Genomic DNA, 15,806 nt, shown 5'->3' with positions numbered 1-15,806 from the left:
CATGGTGTGGTTGATTTAATCTTCAAAGGGCCAAAAATTTACACCGAAAATTTTAAAATTTGCCCAACCATAAGAAAACATAATTTTATTTCAATAGAATTTAATTTCACAAAACAAAAGAACAGAAATGGGGACATGTCTTTGAATAAGAAAAATTTTAAATTAGATGAAAACATACTTAAAGAGCTTATTGAGGAGAAAATAATTCTCGAGGCAGAGCAAGAAGCGCACAAGTTTTTAAAACAGCCAATTGAAATGATTGAAAAAGTTCAAAACCCCATTGACCTTGAAGATTGGATAAAACATATGAATAAAATATTAAACTGTGAAAATTTTGAAGCAGAAGATAGCTTAGAGTTAAAATCACTTTTAAATAATTACAATGACAATATAATTTGCGAGCCAATATCTGATGCCGAAATTATCTGGGCTGTTAAAAACTTGAAAAATAAAAAAGCCCCAGGCCCCGACCTGGTAACAAATGAGAATATTAAATCTCTAACTCAATTCATGCTTCCACTTTTCAATAAATTTTTTAACAAATGTTTGAATTTGGGCAAAATTCCGAAACAATGGAAATTCTCAACAATGAAATTGTTGTACAAAAATAAAGGCAAAACAAATGATTGCAACTCATACAGAGGCATTTGCCTTAGTAACACATTGTGTAAATTGCTAGATAAAATTTTAGGTAGAAGAATAATGGAAAATTTCAAAACCATAATTCCAGAGGAGCAATACGGCTTTATGCCAGGTCGGTCAACTCTCGAGGCTGCTCAAAAATTGCAATCAAAAATTATTGAAACTGTGAATGAAAAAGGCACTAAAATGTATGCTATTTTTATTGATCTGACCAAGGCTTTTGACCTTTCAAACAGAAAAATTTTGCTCCAAAAAATAATTGGGAAAAATAAAATGTCAAAACTAGAATTAAATTTATTGGCTGAATTTTTAGATTTAGATTTTATAAGTATTAATGATGGCATTTCTCAGTCTGAGCCATTTGTTGAGTCTAATGGATTTAAACAGGGCATGAATTCCAGTCCCCTCTTGTTTAATATTTATATTTCCGACATTGTGAGGATCTTTGAATCCATCGAAGGAGTTGATTTCTATTTTTATGCAGATGATATGGTTTTTATAAGTAAAGATGTAAATAAAATTAAGAAAGTTATGCAAAAATTTGTTGAGTACGCCACAGAAAATAGCTTAAAACCTAACTATTCTAAAACTAAAATAATGAAATTCACAACAGGAGGCAAGGGAAAATATGCGGAAAACGACAAAATTGTTATCGATGGCCATGAAATTGAATATGTTAAAAGTTTCCCATATTTAGGAATTTATTTCCAGAGGTCAGGTAGAGATTTCACTGAACATATAGAACAGAGAAATGAAAAAGCACTTACTGCAATGAATATGTACGGAGATTTGCGAAAATTGTCTATTGATTGTGCGAAAAAATTGTTTGATTTGAAATTTGCTCCGATGGCCTCTTACGGCATTGAAGTGATCTGGCAATATTTAAGTGAGAGTGATTTTGAAAAATTAGAAAAAGTGAAATCTCGCTATTTTAAGAAAGTTATGGGAGTTTCGAAATATAACAAGAACACCTATGTGTACAAACTAGTTGACGAGAAATTATTTGTAAATGACTTAAAAGAAAAATACGATCTCCCGGAGACTGAAAATTATTTAAAGTTCCTTGAGAGTTATAATTCTGAACATGACATTAGATTTAATGTTAACTTTAATGTCACACCGGCAATGAGAAATGATGTATGGAAACAACCCTTATTTGATAAACGCCATGTTTTTTGTCGATATGCCATGCACGGTTTTCACAACCAAATCTGTAGCAATAGTTCCGAGCGACAGCAGTGCTTCGATGAAAGTGATTCCTGCGTGTGTTTGCTATGCGGTGAGAAATGCACCCAGTACCACTTGGCCGAGTGCAAAAATCGCATCCTTAGTATTAATGACTATTCAAAAATGAAGTGAAAGACTTTGAATTTATTTTGTCGCGCACCACATTGAAAATTGTTTTGTAAAATTTTTTAAGTTAAGTTGAAGTTGTACTCAAATGAGTTTCAAATAAAAGAATATATAAAGAGCTTATTGAGACTAAATATAAAAATATTCTAAAAACAAATCTGGAAAAGGGGGACGTTGAAGAGTTTTATAAAAATATGATAAATATTATGAAAGAGGCCGACATTCCTCGTAGGCAAACTGAACGGATTAGTCAACCGTGGTTTGATTCTGAATGCTACGAATTAAAACAGAAATTGAACGAATGGAGAGAGTGCTTGGAAGTGGCTGAAAGTTTAAATGTAACTAGTATAATCAAGATTCTATTACCGCACTATACCGCAATAAAAAGAAATTACAAAAATATGTGTGAAATGAAGAAGAACGCTTTTGTGCAAATGAAGGAGTTGGACATTTTAAAAGAGGCGGAGCAGAACAAGTGCTATAAAATTCTCAAGTTGAGCAAAAGTTTTTACAATACAAACAATATAATGATGGATGAATGGGAGTGCAATTTTGAAAAAATTTTCAACGAGAAAAAATTGAGTGAAAATGAATCGTTAAATCTGAAAGAGATGATAGTAGATTACAGAAATGATATAAATTTTTCACCTATTATGGAAGAAGAAGTTTTGTTAGCATTAAAGAAAATGAAAAACGGGAAATCCCCTGGACCTGACAAAGTGAAGAATGAAAATATTAAACTACTTGTTGAATCCTTACTCCCCGAAATAACGCAATTTTTCACCAAATGCTTGGAGCTAGGAACATGTCCAGAGGAATGGAGGCAGTCAAATCTAAAACTCTTGTATAAGGGAAAAGGGGACGCGGAAAATACAAATTCATATAGAGGAATATGTATTAGTTCGGCTTTTTACAATCTGTTAGATCGTGTACTGCATGCACGTATCTACTCATCTTTGATTCACGAGATTCCAGGCAATCAATATGGTTTTGTGAAAGGAAAATCCACTTTACAGGCAATTAAGTCCTTAGTTAATAACATTAAAGAGACAGTTTATAAGAAGAAATCACCCTTATATGCCTTATTTTTGGATGTAAGTAAAGCTTTCGACTCAATAGATAGGGCGTTTATTTTTAAGAAGTTAATAGAAAGCAAGAAGCTAACGTTCACGGAGTTAAATTATTTAGCTCACAACTTAGACTTAAATTTCTTGAGAATAGTAGATGGAGTAACAGTATCAAAACTTATTACACAATCAAATGGGGTAAGACAGGGGGGATGCACGTCCCCATTTCTGTTCAATTACTCTTTAGCTGATATAAATAATATTCAACGAGATTTGCCAAACGTGAAAGCCATTTATTATGCAGATGATATTGTTTTAACCTCAGAAAAATTAAGTGACTTGAAAATTGCTTTAGCCAGAATGAAAGAATTTTTGTTAAAACGCAGTTTGAAACTTAACTTGGAAAAGTGCAAATTCATGAAATTTAGAAATAAGGGTCTAGGAAAATATGCATTAAGTGACCGCCTAGATTTAGGTGGAATTGAAATAGAGAGAGTTGCTGAGTTTACATATTTAGGAGTTACTTTTCAACCATCAGGAATCTCTTTTGGAAAGCACATTGAAAAAAGAACAAGAGCTGCATTGCTGGCCACTTATAATATACGAGAACTAAAACAATTATCCATTGAAACAGCACACAAGCTATTTGATCTAAAAATTTCCCCAATTGCGTCCTACGGCATTGAAGAAATATGGCCTTTCCTAACAAAGACTGATTTTGAAAATCTTGAAAAAGTCAAAACAAGATATTTAAAAAGAGTTTTAGGACTGTCCAAGTATATTAGATCTAGATTTGTGTATGAATTAGTTGACACTGATCTCTTTGTATCGGACTTACAGGTAAAATATTCTCTAACTGAAACTGAAGCATTCCAGAAATTTTGTGTGTCTAAATATTTAAACAAAAACTTGAGATATGTGATGAGTTCTACGAGACAGAAACTTTGAAGAATAAAAATTGGCAATGTGCAATGTTCAGTGATCGCCAAGTGTTTACGAGATTTGCCTGTCACGGGTACCACTATTTATTTTGTAAGAATAAAAATTTTCATTCTCAAGCGACAATAGATTGTGAATGCAAGCACTGCGGTAAGAAATGTTCACAATATCATATTCTTGAATGTAATGAACGAAAACTAAGCCTAAGAGAGGCTGCAAAAATCAAAATTAACTAATTTTGTACTTTGTAATAATTATCGAAACAAGCTTAATTGTAAAATTAATTTTAGGAAGACAAATTAGCTTTAGACACCCGTTGTACACCTAGTTGTGTTCAATAAATACTCTATTCTATATTTTTATGATCAAAATTTTTAACTATAAATAATCATAAAAGATAATGACATAAAAGTCCTTAAATAATGTACAGGAAATGCCTAATATTAGCCCTTATTTAGTAGTACTTTTACCAAGAATAATGACTAAGAAGTCCTTATCCTGTTAGTCATTTTTGACGACTTTTAAGGACTAAGGGAAAAGGACTTAAAAGTCCTTGTAAAATATAAGATTTTTCACCTGAGAACGTATCTTCGGATTTAAATAGCATGTTACTGTAATGTCATCAAAATTTAGAATTATGAAGTTTTCCAAATATTTCACATTTAGTAAATTTCCTAACCTGGAATTAAAATACACGGAAATTCCCCTCATCGGTCGCCCTGCCTCCTTTTGTGAAGCTAAAACTTGCCTTGAATAAAAACCAGGAATGTGAAGTGGTTTCTTTAAAAATGTTTCCGTGAAAAGAAGAATATCATAATTTTGCAGTTCTGTTGCAATCGGAGATTCATATGCTTTCGTAAGCCCTTCACAATTCCAAAGCCCTAATTTTAAGTTACTCACGTCGCTGTTTCGACAAGGGAAATCTATAAAGAAAGTTTCTCACGAGCACCACAGTTGCGCTTGCTTCTCTCCCTGGGTGCAACAGTCTGCGAATTAGGGGCATCATTTAGCTGCTCTTCGTCATCCGGCTTCCCTCCAGTCTCTTCTTCTTCCTCTCCGGCCTCCTTTGGGTTGAACAAATTTCCACAGTTTCCCCAGCGTTTGGAGATATACTTGTTGTACAGATGAACAGTGACTGGGACATCTCGAAGTTCTTCGTACAGAGTGTCCAAGACCCAGAGGCGATGCAGCCTGTCCATGCCACTGCACATGTAGGTCATTGCAATCTCATCAATCTCTTCCTCTCGAATGACTTGGGCCAGCTTAGCAAATGCAGTCTTCACTCCCTTTAGGAAAGGCTCAGGTGCTTTGTGCAACTTGTGGGGGGACCTCATTTTAGTTACCACGTGAAACACAGTACCGTACTTTTCAGTCTTCTCTCTGATGATTCCGCCTATTTCAGTCTTTCCCGGCTCAGCTTTCGGTTTGCCCACCGCCGCCGTAACCTCTTGTGCAGCCCCCATGCTGGTCCAGAGATCAGAGGCTATGGCGTGTGCCTTTATCTCTTGCTTGGCATCCAGTAGACTGACCCCTTGATGTTCAACAAACTTGACCTTGGCTCCCTCCACTGCGAGCGACTCATCATTCTTCAGGGCCTCATCGAGTTGGGCAGAGCGATCGATGTATTGGTTCACGCAGGGTGTGTCATCAGCCTTTGTCAGAGGAGCAATTGGTGGATAATAACCTCTCTGATACCTGCCGTGAAATTGCCTCCGTCTGTTATCTGTACCGCTCGACTCATTTTCTGCATTCTTCTCGTAGAAAAGGACCTTCTGCTCAAGCTCCCTCAGCTTAGCCTCGTGCTTCTCATCTCTCTCCTTCCAGGACAAACGTTCCTTTTCGAATTCCTCCTGCATCAAAGATACTGTTTTACTGAACATTTCGCCAAGTTGGTCATTCTGAATTTTGAGCTGATTTGAGAATTGCAGCGTGACATGCTGGAAAACACGCTGAATGATTTCCTCCAACGTTACTACAGCTCCCGGAGGAGCCGGACCTCCTGCGTAAGTCTGTCCAAAACCTCCTGAGTTGAGAACTGGTCCATTGTTTCCATTTTGCAGAGGGTTTGGCGCCATCTCCTGTCCGGGGGTGGGTGGAGTTCCTTCGGGCCATGCTGGATGATGGAATTTTGCTCTATTTTCTGTATGTCCGTAAGAAGGGCCACAATTTATGGGTGGCTGGGCAGCGTACCCTTGTGGTGACCTCCACGGCACATGTGCAGATGCCATGGCCTTCAACTCAGGGAAAAAAGGCGAAATTAGACACACGACCCTCCTAAACCAGTGTTTTCCTTACCGAAGCAGTGCTGCCTTTTTTCATTGTTGTTCATTGTTATTCTTACAAAATAAATAGTGGTACCCGTGACAGGCAAATCTCGTAAACACTTGGCGATCACTGATCTTTTTAACTATTAATTAAATCAATTTTTGCAATTTTTACAAGAGAATAAGCTAAAATTAATTAAATTTTGAATTTTATGTATTTAATTCTAGGGGTAGTGGATGAACAGCAGGATTTGTCCTTGTCTCCAGAAAACTCCAGCGGCAGCAACAGCGTCACCGGTGCAAATTGGAAAAATGATTTGTCCAAAAGTGTGTTCACGTATCCAATCGATGAGGATTGCACCCTGATAGCCAGGTGCTGCTTGGAACCAATTCTGAAAGAGGAAGAGGACGAAAGTAAGATTGCTCCAGAGCCTGTTGTGCAGCCTGCAACAGCTGAAATTGTTTCTGATGAAGTTTCTGCTCTTCCGAAATTTCATATTACTCGACCTGCTAGAATCACTGATAAGAGAGGTAATTTTTATTATGTAAAATTACATACATTAATATTTCTTAAATTTTTTAGTTTTCATTTATGATTATTAAGAATTTGGATGATGTATCTATTATAGGCAGAGATTGCCTCTTGTGGTACACCAGTAACTTTATTTGAAACTATGATTAAATTTATTATTTAATTTGAAATTGTAAAATTTCAAAAAATTTACTTAAAATTTAGGAAACATAGGTGAGATTTTGAAGCTGCACGCCAATTTCTACCTGTTGCTGGAAGTGGCTTCCTTGCCAATCTTCAAGTACGTTGCCAAAACCACTCCTCACTTTGATGCAGGAGACAACACATTCAAAGCTGTGCTTCAGGGATGTGCCGATGTTCTTGGAAATTTTGTTTTAGAGGGCAACGTCCTTTACTGCACTAAAAAGCTCTCTGGAAATGTTAGTTTGATTTATTTAGAATACAAAATATGCTCTTTAATTTGTTTTTCTATTTTCAATTCCAGGCTTGTAAAATGTTCAGTGTGCACAAAGACAAATCTTACTTTGTGAACCTGGTGCGCGTCGACGAAGTTGGTGAACAGGAACGAGTTGACTTGTTGAACCATTTGATGAAGAAGATCCTACGTGCGTTTGGCTTCTTCCAAGCTGGCAGGGCCTTTTTTAAAAAGGATATAAACTCGGTTATTATCCTGAAATTTTTGCACTAATCAAACATCTCAAAAAATGTATTTTGTTTTTAAATGCCCTGTGTGGTCTTCTATTTTGCAGCTGAAACAAAAGTCTGACCGTCTTGATGGTTGGTCGACCAAGCCCGGTTACCTGCCGAAGGTGCTTTCCTGTGACGGCGGCACCTTTTTCAATGTGGATTTGGTGCACATGGCCATCAAACCAGATACTGCTCTCGACTTGCTGCAGCACTTTCAAACCAATCGCAAAAATTGGAATGCTGTTTTTAAGGATGTCATTGTTGGACAGCATGTGGTCACCGCATACAACGGACGCGTTTATAAAATTACTGGCGTCAACTCAAAATACAGTCCGCTGACGGAGTTTCTCTACAAGGACAGCAAAATAACTTTCATCAGATATTATGAAATGGTTTATATCTTATCTTAATATTGATTTTTTTTTCATTTTTGTTACAATTTATACTATAGGAATTTGGAATTCAAATCAAGAATACAAAGCAGCCTCTGTTGGTTTCAAACATCCGATCAGCAGATTTCCCCACATCCGAAGTATATCTAGTACCAGAGCTGTGCCGTCTGACTGGCATCACCACTGAGCAAAGGCGAGATTTCTTCTTGGTCAGAGGACTTCAGGATGAAGTCACTAGCTATCCTCAAGTGCTCAAGCACAAAATCGATGACTTCATCAAGTCTCTCATTGAAACCAAAAATGAAAAGGTACATAATTAATTTAAAACAAAATATTTTTATCATGGCGCCAAACCGAATATTAATAGTTGCATTTAAAAATATATTATGCTGTTTTTACTTTAAAAAAATGTTAAATTCTAGTGAAAAGATTTAAAACTTTTATAGCATTTTGTATAATCTAATACTAATATTTATTAATGCATTTTTGCATACATTTTTTTCAGGCAAAGCACATCATGTCCGAGTGGAAACTAAATTTAAGCAGCGAAATGGCCAGCCTCGAGGGACGCCACCTGCCACTAGAAGTTGCCAGGGTGGGTCACAGCAGCGTCAATAAAAATTTGAATACTGTGAAAAACTTGTTCGATTGGACCGAGGATTGGCGCAGTGAGTATTACAAAAAATAGTCGAATCAATGTATATTATTTCAATTTTTTTTTAAAGCCTACAAGATGCTGAGCTGTGTGCCCATCAAGAAGTGGGTTGTGGTGGTGCCGTCTTCTGTGGTGAAGCCGCTTGAACGGTTTATCAGCCTTTTGCAGTCCACAAGCACCAACCTGGGCATAGAAGTGGCCAAGCCGTTTGTGATTCAAATTGAATCTGATGAATCCAATTGCTTCTTGCGGGAGCTGAAGAAACTCTTTGCTAAAGAAAAACCACAACTTGTCCTTTGTATTCTTATTAAAAACCGAGAGGACAAGTACCGGGCCATCAAGAAACTCTGCTCTGTTGATCATGGGGGTACATATTTTATTCTCATTATTTTTTTAATATTTTAAATCTGAATTAAAATTTATTTTAACTTTTATTTTAAGTGCCGAGTCAAATTGTGACCAAGAAAAGTATGGACGTGAAGTATGACTTGCCCATCACTAAACGTCTGGTCGTGCAGATGAACTGCAAGGTGGGAGGCACCCCTTGGAGTGTGCAGGTGCCACTGCGGATGGCCATGATTGTTGGAATCGACATTGGTGTTGATTGTCACAATAAAAATGTGACTTTTGGGAGCGTCGTTGCCTCTTACAACTGCGACTTCTCAAAATACTTCTCAAGCACTTTCACAGTTGCCAGCAAAGATTGGGAGGAACTGAGCCGCCTTGTCTGTGAGCACATCGCCAAAGCCGTCCATTACTTTAAGATGCACCATAAAAAACTGCCGTCTGTTGTCATTGTCTACCGAGATGGTGTTCCAAACAAATTGCTGCCCCACGTCTTCACAAGAGAAGTTCCGTTGATGAAGGTAATTTTTATTATTTATAGTAATTCATCTAATTCTTTTTCTTTGTTCCTTTTTCTTTTTCCAATTTAATTTTAATTTTATTTTAGAAGTGGCTTAATGAAATCTACAAAAATGATCAATGGCACCTGAGTTACATTGTGGTCAACAAACACTGCAACGCCAAAGTCTTTGGCAAGAAGAACACTCATTTGCAGACGGGCACTGTAGTCGATTCATGCATTACTCAACCTGAAAGGTAGGAAAATCGATCTTTTTTAATGAACTTCGCTCTACGTTTTGATTTTTGTTTTCATCTTTTTACCAATAGGTACGACTTTTTCCTCCTAAGTGGACTAAACCACACTCGCAAAGTTTCTTCGTTCACTTACTACAATGTACTCTTCGACAACACGTGCCTCTCACCCGACCGCCTGCAGAGACTCACCTACAAGATGACCCATCTCTATTTTAACATCAAAGTAATTTTAAGAATATGTGAAAGGAAAAAATGATTATCTTAATATATCAAATCAGGGAACCGTTCGTGTGCCTGCCCCACTAAGGTACGCCACTCGTCTTGTGTACATTGTGAGCAACACACTTCACCAGACGCCGCACCCCCGACTTGGACATCTGCTACACTTCCTTTGAATTTGAAGTTTTCCCTGAAGCATCACAAGTGTCACACAAGAGGTAAATTTACATTGAAATGCATTACAAATTTAATAACCTCAGTTGATTCAAAATAACATGTTTATAAATTATTACACACAAATTATATACCTGTAAAAATTTTATTTATTTTGTACAGCCTAATTACCGCGTTTTTAACCTTTAAAATTAGTTAAAATTTTCTATGCTTTTTTAAAAATTATAGATAACTAGTATAAATTTACATAATTTAAACTATTTTTAACGTCTGGGAAATTTTAATTTAAAAAAAATTAATTTTTTTTAAAAAAAATTTTTTTCGTGAAAAACGATTACTTAAAGGTAATCAATTGTCGTGTGTAAAAACTTATTAAAACACTTTTAAAAATTAGTATATTATTTAATTATTAATTAAGTAAGAGTCTTTTATAAATATAATTAAATACTAAACTAATTTAATTTGCGGTTTTTGTAAAAAAAAATTAATTTTTGGAGGTAAAATAAAATTTTAAAATAAAAAAACTATACAAACTATTAATTTGTATTAATTTTTTAAGCGCTTTATTCATGTGTAATTTTGATTCAAAAAAATTATTTTTTTTTCGAAAGGGGGGAGTCTTGCCTACCTGAATTTTTACTTTTTTTAGATTAGCTCAGTAATAAATTCAACCAGTATTTTAAATGAAACATAAATAAAAATAATTGTTTATTTTACTTTAAATTAAACTTAAATTTAATTTAAATACGGTGAGTAAGTAAAACCTGGATTTAAAAACTAATTTTTAAGGTGGTGGTGTATTTACGGGTTATTAATAGCAAGGGGGGGAGGGGGGAATTTGAAGTTTTCCCTGAAGCATCACAAGTGTCACACAAGAGGTAAATTTACATTGAAATGCATTACAAATTTAATAACCTCTCAAATAAAGTTTTACAAATTGATCTACAACTTGTGACATAATTATTTATATCTCACTTAGAGAAAAAGATGTGTTCTAAGTAAATAAAATAAGCATTAGTTGTCTTAAACAGATTTTTAGTTCAATGGTTAAAATGTACATTTGCATTGTGAGAACAGCAGACAGAGTAACTTCAACAAGCAATGGCAACGGACCTCTTGTCGCGGTGTTTAGCCCTTGAAATGGTCCTTGCTTTGAAGGCGGCAGCATTCACCAAGTGCTGGAAACAATTTTTAATGATTCTTTTAACTTTTTGTTTCTTTAAAAACATACCCTTTCAAGTTTAGTAGCCTTCTGTGTGGGATCAGCTGCAGTCAGAGGAGCACCCAGTGCAAAAACTTGTCTCAGTAGTTCGTTTTGAGCAAGGTGGAGGTTCAGGCCAGAGCCGAGAACTTGGCAGAAGGCCTCGTAGTGCTTCCTGGATGCCCACGTGTCCAACTCGAGCGCTTCTGTGCCAAAACGAATCTTCAACTCGGGCGCCCGTCCTTCTTCAATGAATGCCAGTATCTCTCGGAAGGAGCTGCGTTGGGCCTTGCGCTCCTTCTTTGCGCGGAAATGACTCGAGTCAGTCGCCAAAGCAGCCAAAAGTTCACACACCTGAAAAAATATAAAAATAATGGAATAATCAATAACAAACTTTGAAGAAAATAATTCATTTTATACTAATTCTCTATCTTGGAGCATAAATTTCAATTAAGTTTGACAATTTAAAAAAAAAAGGAATGAAGTACTTTTCTTAACAATAAACAAAGAAAAGAAAAAATGGAAACTAGATTCAATGCATTCACTTTTAACTTTTTAAATAAATAAGTCATCTCTGCAAACGAACCTGCTCTGGTGATTCCAATGGCTTGATTTCATGGAGGACAGCAAGAGCTTCGCCTGCAGCAACTCGGACATCCAAGTGTCCGGAGCCTAGCATGTCGGCAAGATGGTCCTGTCCAACCATTTCCAGTCCTTGGCAACCGTCAACTGTGGCCAGCAGGGTCCAGCCGGAAAGGGCGGCAGCATGAAGAGCGGCCACCTCCGGAGCTATGTTGGGCGTGTGGCCGTCGCCCTTGAGGTACGAGCCACTGAATATGTCGATCAGAAGGCGCTCACTGGCATATGCTGCTGCTGGCTCCATTTCCGTCAAAAACGACAACACCGCAAGCGCCCAACAGCACTGGAAATACAAAAGAATGAAAAATGGAAAAAAGTTTATATTCATAATTAATTAAATATATAATAATTTTATTTAAACCGTTGGTTAAAAAAAAGATATTTTAGAATCGAGCCTAACCTTTGCTCTGGCTTGAGGGCTAGCAGAGTTGTCGCCGGCCACTTGGTGAAGAACGGTGGAAAGGGTTGCGGCCACTTCTTCTGACTGCTCACAAGGTCCAAGGCTGACACACAAAAGAGGGGCCAGCAGCGCTGCGGCCGCCTGTTCCGGCCCACGGCCTCTCCTTAGACTGGACCGTATTGCTTCAATTAATGTAACATATCTGCAAATAATATTTTGATTAAATGACAAGTGAAAAAAGAAAATATAAAAATCGAGCAGAAAAAGACGGTGATCTGACCTGTCAAAAATGAAATCGGGGAGGTACTTCTTGGAGAGAGCGGCGGCCATGGCCTGCAGGGCCTGTGTGCGCACCTGCGCTGACTTTTCGCTCAACCTTTCCACACACTCCAGAAGCTTTTCCTCAAACACTTCTTCCTGAGACTGCTCGTCGATTTCACCTTCTACCCCTACAAAATCTAAAATTAATAAAACCGCCCTTTATCAACCAAAGAATTTCAAACCTTCATCGGGAATCGAGGACGAGGCTATGCTCACTACGCTGGCATTGTCGTTAAGCACCGACTCCTCGTCGGAATAATTTTCTACGCGACTTCTTCCTGTAATCAGAAAGTTAAACCAAAATTTAGATTTATACGATTTTCTTGATAAAACTTTTTTAAATTTTGCTTTAATATTATTATAATTATTATTGTTATTTTTTTTTATTAATATTCCGGCAATTCTCTGACGCAGGAAAATTTATAAAAACGTAAGGAAAAACGTCAGCGAGCCATTCCTGTTGGTTTTCCAGCGACCTTCGCTGCCAATTTGATGGCTCGGAGCGCGAAACACGTTTCAGTGATGACAAACAAGTTCAACGCAGGTGACTTAACTCGCTTCAGTTCCGCACTACGCCTTTCGCTGCAGAAAATAGGTCAATTTTTTAAGCCTCTCGACGAAATCAAAATCAATAAAATTAATATATTTAACTGAAGAAGAATTTATTTCTAATCTGACGATTTCCTCTCAAAATTCTCTGGGGACAAAGCAATGTTTTCTTCTCGGTTTAGTGTCCTTCGTAAAAAGCAAACCGACAGGAAATGAATGATAAACGAGTCGTCTATCTAAACAAGAGCTTCCCTGTTTCTTCTAGCCTTTGAGGTAGGTAAAAAATGTTAAAAACAACATTTTATTTTAATAAAGATGAATACTAAATTTTGATGGAATAAAAAAAAATTGGCTCCTCTTACAAAATGAATTAAAACCAATAGTTAAAATGAAATTAAAATGAATTTCAAAATTTGTATAGCAGCTATTATCCGAAAAATAATTCTAAAAAAAAAAAATAAGCATAATAATATATTTCAATTTTTGTTGCATTTCAATTTTTTTTATCTTTTTAATATTTAAAACAGAAAATGGGCTAACTTTTAGGCAGGAATAATATTGATTTATTTTATTATTATAATTACGTTACTGATATTTCCACATAAATACGCGGCAGTTCAAAATAAACAGTGATGTCACTATGGATTCATGATTCATGCTCTGGCATTAATTTATGCTTGGTTGGAAAATAAATTAAAAATAATTTCTACTATTTCAGATTATTTGGAATAAATTATGAAACTGTTCACGCTTGCCTAAAATTACTAAAATAATAATAAATAAGCGTGAAATGGCCCCTCCCATGAGACAATTAACCATTCTCACCTGCAGGCTCCATGGGTAAAATAACTTTCCAAATATATAATTGACAGCTTGCTTTCGCGGTTTTGTGTCTGGCCGTGTCAACGCCAACTGTTCGATTGATTATGTTTCACTTTTCAACCGGAGTTATATGGAGAATTGGAACTCCCTCCCTTCTGTGTTAAAATCGTGTGCGTCAAATAATTTCCCTAAATTGTGCAAAGAGCATGTAAAACAAATTTAATTTTTTTTCCCCGTAGTTTAGGCTGCAGTGCGGCGAGTAGTCGGGTATTTATCGCCTCTTGGTAAATACTCGGCTACGAGTTTCAGTGAGTTGTTCACTAGCACTGTGTGCCTATTTTTCTCCCAACCAATTTTTCACAATTGATTGTTTGACTTGTTTGGAGAAAAATAAAATGAATTGAATTCAAGGAATATTCTCTTTTGGAAAGCACATTGAAAAAAGAACAAGAGCTGCATTGCTGGCCACTTATAATATACGAGAACTAAAACAATTATCCATTGAAACAGCACACAAGCTATTTGATCTAAAAATTTCCCCAATTGCGTCCTACGGCATTGAAGAAATATGGCCTTTCCTAACAAAGACTGATTTTGAAAATCTTGAAAAAGTCAAAACAAGATATTTAAAAAGAGTTTTAGGACTGTCCAAGTATATTAGATCTAGATTTGTGTATGAATTAGTTGACACTGATCTCTTTGTATCGGACTTACAGGTAAAATATTCTCTAACTGAAACTGAAGCATTCCAGAAATTTTGTGTGTCTAAATATTTAAACAAACTTGAGATATGTGATGAGTTCTACGAGACAGAAACTATGAAGAATAAAAATTGGCAATGTGCAATGTTCAGTGATCGCCAAGTGTTTACGAGATTTGCCTGTCACGGGTACCACTATTTATTTTGTAAGAATAAAAATTTTCATTCTCAAGCGACAATAGATTGTGAATGCAAGCACTGCGGTAAGAAATGTTCACAATATCATATTCTTGAATGTAATGAACGAAAACTAAGCCTAAGAGAGGCTGCAAAAATCAAAATTAACTAATTTTGTACTTTGTAATAATTATCGAAACAAGCTTAATTGTAAAATTAATTTTAGGAAGACAAATTAGCTTTAGACACCCGTTGTACACCTAGTTGTGTTCAATAAATACTCTATCTATAATTCAAGGAATAATCTTATCTGTTCGAAAAGGGCACCGAAGAGATGACGAGGTGCGACATTGAGCGACTTTCTGCAACTTTGCGCTCGTTGCTCAATTTTTTTTTGCGAGAGAGGCACCCACGTGACTGCCAAAAATTCTTGGCAAATCTCCCTCAAAAACCAATCATTTCAACCCCAATTTGACCTTCAAAGGAAAATTTGAAATTGGCGGGGGAGGAGATCGACGTGCTAGGGTGGTTACCTGAAGTGCGTTGGTGGCCGTTGGCCTTCTTCCGTCCGCCCTTGGGCATGGTGGTGCGACGAACGGCTGCAGCTGCTAGGGCGAGTTCGGCCAACGATCAAGACGAACACTTGGTCAGCTCGTCGCGACACGTCGAAATGTTCTTTTCCACTAGATTATTTCTCGCTGATTTCCTGTTCAAACTCGTGAAACAGCACATGTTTTGGTTCAAGTGCGGTCGGGATTTCCAGCAGGTCTGAATCTGAAGAGCAGAGGTCTGAAGAGACGTCCACGACACTTCGAGTATTTTCTTCTCACACGGCGGAGGGGGCGGCCATGTGCTGGCCATGTGTCCTTCGACAAACCAGCACGTTCGGCAGAGCCACCTGACGACCACGCCACTAGGCTTGGAACAACCGCGAAAGTTGTGGCGGGGAAATTTACGTCTGACGAGCCCGAG

At 36.8% G+C, this 15,806-nt stretch overlaps 2 protein-coding genes across 3 annotated transcripts in view; one reads left to right on the top strand and one right to left on the bottom strand.

Moving 5' to 3' along the window:
- Nucleotides 1-10,973, top strand: part of LOC132196209 (piwi-like protein Siwi) — a 49,183-nt gene extending 38,210 nt beyond the window's left edge. The window contains exons 4-15 of the mRNA XM_059618708.1: nucleotides 6,494-6,796; nucleotides 7,002-7,216; nucleotides 7,282-7,458; nucleotides 7,547-7,876; nucleotides 7,936-8,184; nucleotides 8,382-8,544; nucleotides 8,602-8,898; nucleotides 8,973-9,397; nucleotides 9,484-9,632; nucleotides 9,705-9,855; nucleotides 9,911-10,106; nucleotides 10,941-10,973. Coding sequence (XP_059474691.1) covers nucleotides 6,494-6,796; nucleotides 7,002-7,216; nucleotides 7,282-7,458; nucleotides 7,547-7,876; nucleotides 7,936-8,184; nucleotides 8,382-8,544; nucleotides 8,602-8,898; nucleotides 8,973-9,397; nucleotides 9,484-9,632; nucleotides 9,705-9,855; nucleotides 9,911-10,027 — 2,576 coding nt within the window. The 3' untranslated portion in view covers nucleotides 10,028-10,106; nucleotides 10,941-10,973. The remainder of the gene's footprint in view (nucleotides 1-6,493; nucleotides 6,797-7,001; nucleotides 7,217-7,281; nucleotides 7,459-7,546; nucleotides 7,877-7,935; nucleotides 8,185-8,381; nucleotides 8,545-8,601; nucleotides 8,899-8,972; nucleotides 9,398-9,483; nucleotides 9,633-9,704; nucleotides 9,856-9,910; nucleotides 10,107-10,940) is intronic.
- Nucleotides 10,974-11,043: 70 nt separating this feature from the next.
- LOC132196211 (interferon-related developmental regulator 2) lies at nucleotides 11,044-15,677 on the bottom strand. 2 transcript variants are annotated; one of them, XM_059618710.1, is made up of 7 exons: nucleotides 15,368-15,677; nucleotides 12,769-12,864; nucleotides 12,546-12,714; nucleotides 12,266-12,467; nucleotides 11,813-12,148; nucleotides 11,257-11,580; nucleotides 11,044-11,203 (listed from the first exon to the last, which is right to left on the bottom strand). In XM_059618710.1, exons 1-7 carry the CDS (start codon nucleotides 15,414-15,416, stop codon nucleotides 11,117-11,119), a joined length of 1,263 nt encoding a protein of 420 aa, XP_059474693.1. In that variant the 5' UTR covers nucleotides 15,417-15,677; the 3' UTR covers nucleotides 11,044-11,116. The 2 variants fall into 2 exon arrangements, with proteins under 2 accessions (XP_059474693.1, XP_059474694.1); XM_059618711.1 differs by lacking the exon at nucleotides 15,368-15,677 and adding an exon at nucleotides 13,961-14,109.
- Nucleotides 15,678-15,806: the final 129 nt, after the last annotated feature.

The sequence above is a fragment of the Neocloeon triangulifer genome, unplaced genomic scaffold (genome assembly GCF_031216515.1).
Source record: "Neocloeon triangulifer isolate White Clay Creek 2 clone unplaced genomic scaffold, ASM3121651v1 ptg000011l, whole genome shotgun sequence".
NCBI classification, from domain to species: Eukaryota; Metazoa; Arthropoda; class Insecta; order Ephemeroptera; family Baetidae; genus Neocloeon; species Neocloeon triangulifer.
Note: the sequence above shows the minus strand (reverse complement) of the source record. Positions and strands in the feature narration are given on the sequence as shown.